Below are 8,789 nucleotides of genomic sequence, written 5' to 3' on the forward strand. Positions count from 1 at the left end.
TAGTAACAAGTTTAATTGAAATAAGTTGTATTAACCAAAATTTTCATTTTATGGAAAATTTACAATAAACCTAAAGCAGTCATATTTTTATACAAAAAATTAAAATTTAAAGTTATCTAGACTACATTATAAATTTTCCAAAAAGCCTCCTAATAATTAAATAAAAAAGGGGGTATAGTGGGAAAATACCATGTAAAGAAAAATATCCTGTAACTAATTTACATCTAGAAAAAATTTTCATTTGTAATGCTAACAGCAAGACACCTATGAAAAACATACGTGGTGTCAAAATAAGCCAAAGGAAATTTATTTGAGCAAAAATAAATAGGACCCCAAGTAAAGTTTCCTTTATTAACCTTTGGTCGAGAATACGTTTGTATATTTTCAGAAAACAATTCCAGGACCATATAAATTCCTGCAACAACGGATTCCAGAGAGGAACTGAAGGGACTGCTCCAGCCACAGAATAGCAGTGGCCCTGTGAGACAACAAGAAGAGAAGCAGTCCAGAAATAAAGATGGTGAAGACGCTTTATCATGTTAGCAGTCAGCAGCTGTGCGTCGCTGCAGGTTGCCCAAGACCAAACCAGAAAGGATCGGACCTGCATTGCCACCATTTGTCCACCATCCAAAACTGAAATATCACTGCTGACACATAAGGAACTGTTGGACACTGAAACATAAACTTTGCCTAAAAAACAAAGAAGGGGGATCTGTTAGGGGCCAGATGTAAGCTGGTAGGGTCCTTGCACCTGAAGGTGCTAGCAAGGCTGGGACCCTTAGCCGCATAGTTTTCCCAGACTTGTTTGGATGGCGGTTATCAGTAGAATGAGAGCAACGTTTGTAGAATGAGAACAGCCTTTCATGGCTTACCAAGAAGGTGTGTTGTGTATAAAAGGCATTGAGTAATTAATAAATTTGCTGTAGTTCCTCGAATGAGCTGCAGTCCTCCCGATCCCGCTTTCCTGTCTTTCTTTCTTTTCTCAATTCCCACCTCCCTCCCTATCTCAGCCCAGCTCAACCTGTCAGGCTGGCCCTGACACTGAATGAACTATCAACCTGGCTGGTATGGCTCAGTGGTTGAGCATGAACCAGAAGCCACGGTTGGATTCCCGGTCAGGGCACATGCCCGAGTTTCAGGTTTGATCCCCATATGGGGTATGCAGGAGGCAGCCAATCAATATTCTCTCTTATCATTGATGTTTCTATCCCTCTCCCCCTCTCCCTTCCTCTCTGAAATCAATAAAAACATTTAAAAAGAAAAAAGAAAAAGAAACTATCCTAGAAGTAAAGACATGAATTTCTGGATGGAAAGGGCCACTAAATGACCAGTAAAATTACTCCAAACTTTCCAAACATGAGGAACAGAAAGAGAATTCTATAAGTTTGCAGAGGTCATAAAACAGAATGTCATCTAACTTCTCAACAGCAATGTGGGGAAGAGACAATTGACAAATAATTTCTGACCTAGAAATTTATTCTCAAATTATCAGATGAGTCTGAAGATTTTGACACCAAAGTCCAACAATATTTTGCCTCCATGCCTTAAAGCTGCTATAAGAATGTGCATCACTTAAGCAGAAAGGAAAGCACAGGGTCCTGCAATCAGATGTGGTACAGGTTGAACTGAAGGACATTTCCAGGATGACAGCAAAGGGACAAGTGGGTACTAAAGCGTGGCCATTCCAGACTGAAGAGGGAGGTTCACACACAGGGCCTGGGGAGTGCCATCGCACAGCCCTCCAGGACATAGCTGTGCAACAATCCAGACAGACGGAAGTGGCATGCCCAGGAGGTGTCACACCCAGGGCGGAAACAAAACCTATGGGTTACTGATGGGGCCATCTCTGTGGAAATGTGTGCAAAATAGCTATTAAGGAATTTGAGAAGAATTAGCAGTAGATACAAAGAAAACTAAGTTCTCTCTCTGTGTCAGGCATTTAACTTTAGGAAACACAAAAGTGAAATTCCTATATTATTTAGAAACACAGAGCTGCAAGAAGAAACTGGAGGAAGCAGGGAGAAATGGAACAAACAACTGGATTTTTATAAGCCATTTAAAATTATATGTATTCCTTTAAGAAATTAAAATTTTCCAAAAAATACAAAGCTTTTCAATTTCACCTATGATAATTTTTCTTTTACAGTATTTACCCACAATGTGATGGTAACAATACATCAGAGCCTAGGTATCCAAGGTGAGAAAAACAGGAGCCAACTGAAGACTACTTTGAAATAGTTTTATTGGCTCATAAGACCTTTGCATATAAAAAAAATACCCCAGAACACTATGCAGTATTAAATCACAATTACATTTTTTTTACCAATTAAAACTACCCAGAATATACATTTTTTAAAGGGAAAAAAATCCTATAGAACTAAATTCTGAAATGACATTATGATTTAAATACTATGACAAAATAGATAATTCCTTGTAACATTAATTCATTGCACAAAGCTGCCAGACACTTCCATACGCATAGCCATTGCAGAGTGCAAATGAACACAATTCAACATTACACACTTAGCTGAAATAGCTGTGCCTCCACTTAAGAAACTCTCAGATCTCTGGCACGAAAAGTTGGGCTGTTTTAACTTTTACCAGGAAACCAACTTTACAATCCATTTACTCTCTTTCTGGCCATTCCTATTTAAAAAAAAAAAGAAGAAAAAAGAAAAGAAAGTAACATCCTTCTGCTGTCATAGCCTCAAAGAGTCAGCATCGCCTCTGCTTGAAGAAATCCACTCCTCTCAATTCTTCGGGCAGGTATTCCTGGTCCACAGGCTCGCTGTACATGGGGTTGTATTTGTAGCCCTTGCCATAGCCCAGGTCCTTCATGAGCCGGGTCGGCGCATTCCTCAGGTGCAGTGGGACTGGGGGAAGAGGCCCCTGGTGGTTCCGCAGGCAGGCTTTGACATTGTTGTAGGCGCTGTACACCTCAATAGACTTTGGGGCTCTGGCAAAATAGACTACACACTGGGCCAGAAGCACCTAGATGAAAAGGAAACATTTTGTTATGAAGGTACCAGAAAGTTTATTTTGCAGAATACTCTATGCTTTTAGTTAATTCTGAGAAGATGCCCACCACACTTTTATCACTCCTCTTTCTGCCTCCAGTCTGGACAACCACCAATGACAGAAAGAAGAAATGCCTACATGAGGGGAGAGGCTGAACCAGACCTGTGGTTTTCTTTTTTTAAACTGAGGAACTTTTTATTAAATGAAGTTTTTCTTAAAACCCCAATACATAAAACACAACTACGAAGCTGGTGTGTTTGTGGGTAAACTTGCACAGACTTCCTGTTCAGCTTCAACACTTCTGCCCCCAGGAAACTCTGAGCACTTCCTCTGAACCTCAGGCGACTGAAAATAGTTTGAAACCATGACCTGTCAACACCCAAGATTCATATTCATTCTCTCTCTCTCTCTCTCTCTCTTTCTCTCTTCCTCCTCCTCTCCACTCCTCCTCCTCTTCCTCCTCCCTCCCCCCTACTTATAAAATGGGAGTTTAAATAAGAAGCTTCTGCAGTGTGCCCACTCATTAACTAATGGTGAAGGCAGAAGATAAAGGGTGTCCCCCCAAAATGTATACCACTTTGAATGATTATAAAGTCAGTGTTTATTAATATATACTTCATTTATAACATTTAAAAGAATCTACAGAAATGAAGATGCCTGTTTTCAAACTGATGACTGCTGTGGTCCAGGTCCTGATGATAACATTAAGAATAATTTCGTTTAGTATTTGTGTACCCTCAATTTGGTGACTGTTGCCGGTTTTATACTGTAAACTTAGTATTTTATGTATCTCCATTAAAAAAAAAAGTCTAGTGGCACTTCAGGATAACTTTTCTTTGTTCAAAGATTAGTCTGACTTCACCCATTATTTCAAAGCAGTTAAACCTACAAAGGAGTGAAAATTAAATGAGTTATCAAGTGTTAAAGTGTGTATACAATTTTTGGGATACCCTATATATGTAAATCCACAAGGAGACACAGTACAAGAGAAAAAAGCTGATCTGCACAGAACTAGGCTGAAAATGTTACCTCACATTCGGGCATGCCTATGAAGTGACAGCCCTGGTAGGCAGCTACTGCTTGTGGTAATGCGGATGGGTCTGCCAGACCTGCACACAGAGAAAAAGGGAGATGTAAGTCACAATGCACCCCCACCCTGGGCTGTCTACGTGCTGCCGAGACCTGAGACTGTCACTGCTTGCAGGCTGCTGACCAAAAAACCCCACTTAGAATGGACAGAGTTTTCTCTGATCTCATTAGCTTATTCAAGACAAAGTTACTGTATGATTACTGTGTGGTGTCAAAAATTGTTTCCTCAGGGATAAAATCTCCATTCTATCTAGTAGGAAAAATAATAAACATAAGAATTGGAGACCATGAAGACAGTCACAAGGATGGATACATTAAAAATAAAACATTTACACCCTACCTGGTTTGGCTCAGTGAATAGAGCGTCAACCCACAGAAGACGGGTTTGATTCTAATCAAGGGCACATACCTCAGTTGCAGGCTCAATCCCCGGCTCTGGTTGGGGTGCATGTGGGAGGCAACCAATTGATGTGTCTCTCTCTCTCACATCGATGTTTCTCTCTCTCTGTCTTTCCCCCTCCCTCCCACCCTCTCTCTCTCTCTCAACAAAAAAAACGTCAATGGAAAAATACCCTCCAGTGAGGATTAACAACAAAAAAAGTAAAATAAAATGAAACATTTACTAACACCAAGAAAATGTTTTCTGATCTTTTTCTTTAAACAGTGCCCAGAATCTTCCATTTCTATCTCAGAAGCGACCCAATAAAAACCTGAACACTTGACTGGAAGCAAATTTAAAATATTTCTTAGATTTCAATACTCATGTTATGAAAATCACCACTGAAGAGGGAACAGACGTTGACTTTAGGAACAGACACTCAAAAGCTCTCACACACAACATCAAGGAATACACTGAGTTCTTACTTCACTCTTATCTTCTTACCTGCCCCACATGGTACAAACAGCAACACTTCCTCCCTCCACCCAGCCCAACCTCATGGGCTCCAGGCTCTGGGCCCTCCTATCACTCACCTATGTCTTCACTGGCAAACCTCACCAGTCTCCTTGCCACATACAGCGGGTCCTCTCCTCCTTCGAGCATGCGTGCCAGCCAGTAGAGGGAGGCGCTCGCGTCCGAGCCTCGCATCGACTTATGAAGAGCCGAGATGCAGTTGTAGTGCTCTTCTCCTGGACACCACAGAAAGCACCTGCTCAGTTACTGGCAGAAAGAGGGACTCCTCAGAGCTCAGAGGAGGGTCCACCCAGCCCTATGGTGCTCTTACTGGCCGACTTAGGGAAGCCTAATCTCCCAGTGCCTCGGAAAGCTGAGGAGCATATGTGGTAGGTTGCTCTGCACAGTGCAAGGGCACATGCCACTAGTGTGGGAGTTGGAGCAGGCCTGTGCAGTAATCTGGGGTAGCCCAGCCCGTCAGAGCAGGAGGCTGCTGGACACCTGTGGTTGTTCACACTGAATGGGAGCCCAGACTAAGTAAAGGGAGGGACATTCACTGTGAAAGGTGGTCCTCACAGACTTTAGTGGATGTGCCAGAGCCATGAGTAGGAAGAGGGGGATTGTGATGTTCTGGCTTCTTGTGCCCCACTGGCAACTTGAGGAGAATTGACCCTGGGCCTGGATGTAGCCCATAAAAAGAGCCAAATGGCAAGAACAGCTGTTACAGCCCATTTGTTCCTCAGTGTCATGTCCAGTTGCCTTTCTGATATCTGAAGCCTGTGGTCATTTGAATCTGGTGTGGGACACATGTGGGTGTGGCAGGATCCCAGGACTGACACAGGGACTAACAGCTCTCACTCTGAAAGCATGCAGCCCTTCTCTCTCATCACTTGGTCTTACCCATTTTTTTATCCAGGACAACAAATCCAGCAAATGTGCTTTAGGAAAACATATTTAAGAAGAGAAAATTATGGCTAAATATTTGCAACTACGCACATTTCACTATTTTCTGACCACCGTCTCTTCCTTAAATTTGAGGAGAGGGCATGCTGCTCCTGAGAGAGAAGTGTTATTCTTATTAGAAACAGTGCTTTCAGAGAAGCACCTGGTCTGTGCTCCTCAAGCCAAGGCCATCAAGACCATGGCCTGCTCTATACAGCATCTGGGCCCAGGAAAGTCCTGGCCACTGACTCTGCTGATAAAGTGACAGCCTTTAGTTGAAGAGCACAGGACAATGAGAAAGACCTGTGAGGCTGACTGGGTGGGACCGAGCCTCTCCCACTTTTCTGAGGATCACCAAGGCAGATCCACGTTTCAGCAGAGCTGCCAGACTTCTGTGGACAAACTGTTGTTGCCGGTCCCAGGGCTTCCTCAACTAGGTCACAGTGGCGCAGAGACTGGCTGGAAAAGTGTCCTGGTGAAACTCACATGTTTCTGCCTACCTCCTTCACAGTCCTGGACGCTGGCCCTATGCTGAGACCTTCCAGTGCTGAGCCTGGACATGGCAAGGGGCCAGACAGTGTAAGCTTGGCTGACTCATGGACATGGAGAAGGCAGCAGCCACCTCTACTTCACTCCCTGTCAGATATAAATAAGGAGCTGGCAATGACCCTCCCTGCCACAGAGGTTATTCACGTTCTTATATCTTTCCTGAGCGTCAGCAACAAAAGGCAAGATGGTTAAGACCTGGGCTCTGGAGCCAAGCTGCCTGAGTTTGAACACTAAACTGGGCAAGTGACTGACCCTCTATGTAACTGAGCAAGTGACTGACACTCTATGTAACTGAGCAAATGATTGACCCTCTATGCCTCCTGGGGTTTCTCATCTGTAAACTGGGTATTATAAGACGAGCTAGCTCACAGGGTTGTATTAAATAATGAAGGCCTGGTATGGAGTAAGCACTATAGAAACATGTGTTAGATCATTATTCTATGCTAGCTTCATTTTTGCTTTTAGTAAATACCACTTTATAACTTAAAATTTTATTATTTATGCAGAACTCTGACCTTAATGCATGGCAGAGAATGTGTTCTCACTTGGAAATTTCTTCATTCTGATGCAGAATTATCTGAGCTAGTTATTGGGTCCAACAATAATAGAAAACAGTAAAAGAAATAATTAGAATCCTGGGGGTAAGGGTCTTTGTTCCACCCGAGTTAAAAAAGGCCCCAAAGTATTAAGCCAGCAGACTTCCAGGGTAATGCTTCAGTCACCCTACTGATGGGGCAGCCTGATGCTCTAGGATCTGAATTGTGTGAGTCTCTGGATACACTGTGGAGCAGACAGAGTATACACAGTGATTTCGCATGGGGCAGGTTGGGGTGTAAGACTTGTGGACTGTGTGGGTTCTCAAGACTGGGCTCCAGTGGCTTCCATGGCTCCAGCTCTTCCTAGGGCAGCAAAGAGCTATAGAGAAGGTGATCCCCAAGGAGCAGGAGCCCGAGGACTGGACATGTCTGGCATCCATTGTGTGTGTGTCCATGAGCAGGTATGTGTGACTATGCATGAGTGAGAGCAGCATGAGTGAGCTGCTCCAGTAGTGAGACTGGTGACTGTGGGGAGGGGCTGACAATGAGAGAGCACCGGCAGTGGGGAAGGACACAGTCCTCCTAACCAGTCAGACCTGGAGTTGAGGATGAATTTAACCACTTGCTTTGTGAATTCAGGCAAGTTTTGTCATCGTAAAAGGATAATATTAATAGTTACCTCCTAAAATTATTTTAAGAATTAAAACAAAGACAATGTATATAAAATACTGAGATTCAATATTAGCTAATGTTCTGTTAAATGGTAGCTTTCTGTTTTTTAAGTGACAGAGTGATAAAATGTGAAAGACCAGTTCTAGTTGGTCCAATCAAAATAAAGTCTCTTTTATGACACCTCCAAGTAGAGAAAAAGACCACTGTTGCTGGGACCCCCAAGAAACAATGGAGAGTCCAGCATGTGGGACTATTTTTACCTCTTAAAATTTTTAATTTTGTTCACATCTCCAATGCGAAATTCTACATCCAGAATGCTTTACTTTTCAGATTTTCCAAGCATTCATGACATTCAAGGCCTTTGGAGACCTTCAGGGCATGAGAGAAGTACCTGGTGAGAGGCACATTCACATCAGAAAGTAAAGAGGACTGTTGTTAAAGGCCTCTGATGTGTCCTGCCTGCTTGTCAGCCACCCCATCTCCATTTCACCCCCATCGTCCCCCTTGGCTGAGGAGCTTCAGTTACTTCTCCAAGGTCACAGGTTACTCACTCACCAGGAGGCAGTTCCTAGAACCAAAGTCCTTCTTAAACTCCCCACCCTCCCCTAACAAATAAGAAGTCCTCTCCAACATCAAAAGGCATTTGGAAATACTGCTAAAGACATGGTGCAGCCTCTATGATCTCTGGAATGTTCAATCATCAGCTCCTTTTCCAGCTGAGCTTTCCAAGGTGTGGAAATTCTATTCCTGTTACTGAAATATCCAGAATCGCACAGATACTCAAGCCCGAGACATCCAGGCTAATATACAGTGTGCTATTTTCTTATCCACATCTTCTATAAAAAGACACAAATGTGCTGTGCTTATGATATTTAATATTGCCAACTCACGGATTTAATAAGAGCTGGTATCAAAATTGATATCTGTAAATGTGGTTCTACAAAAACATAACTGCACAAAGCAAAATTAAATTTTTCAAGAAGCTATTTCAAAATAAAAGCATCAAGATCCAAATAAACTTAATGTTGAGTTCAGACACTAGAAATTAATAATTTTAATTCTCATTAAACTAATAAGTCACTTATTCCTGC

The 8,789-nt window shown here is 42.6% G+C and overlaps 1 protein-coding gene across 1 annotated transcript in view; it reads right to left on the reverse strand.

The window, feature by feature from the left end:
- Positions 1-2,218: 2,218 nt before the first annotated feature.
- The window catches only part of WRNIP1 (Werner helicase interacting protein 1), a 32,551-nt gene continuing 25,980 nt past the window's right edge, over positions 2,219-8,789 (reverse strand). Inside the window, 3 exon segments of the mRNA XM_006752794.2 lie at positions 2,219-2,991; positions 4,048-4,127; positions 5,080-5,235. Of these exon segments, the coding sequence (XP_006752857.1) occupies positions 2,716-2,991; positions 4,048-4,127; positions 5,080-5,235 (512 nt within the window). The 3' untranslated portion in view covers positions 2,219-2,715.

Source organism: Myotis davidii, unplaced genomic scaffold (genome assembly GCF_000327345.1).
Source record: "Myotis davidii unplaced genomic scaffold, ASM32734v1 scaffold230, whole genome shotgun sequence".
In the NCBI taxonomy this organism is placed as follows: domain Eukaryota; kingdom Metazoa; phylum Chordata; class Mammalia; order Chiroptera; family Vespertilionidae; genus Myotis; species Myotis davidii.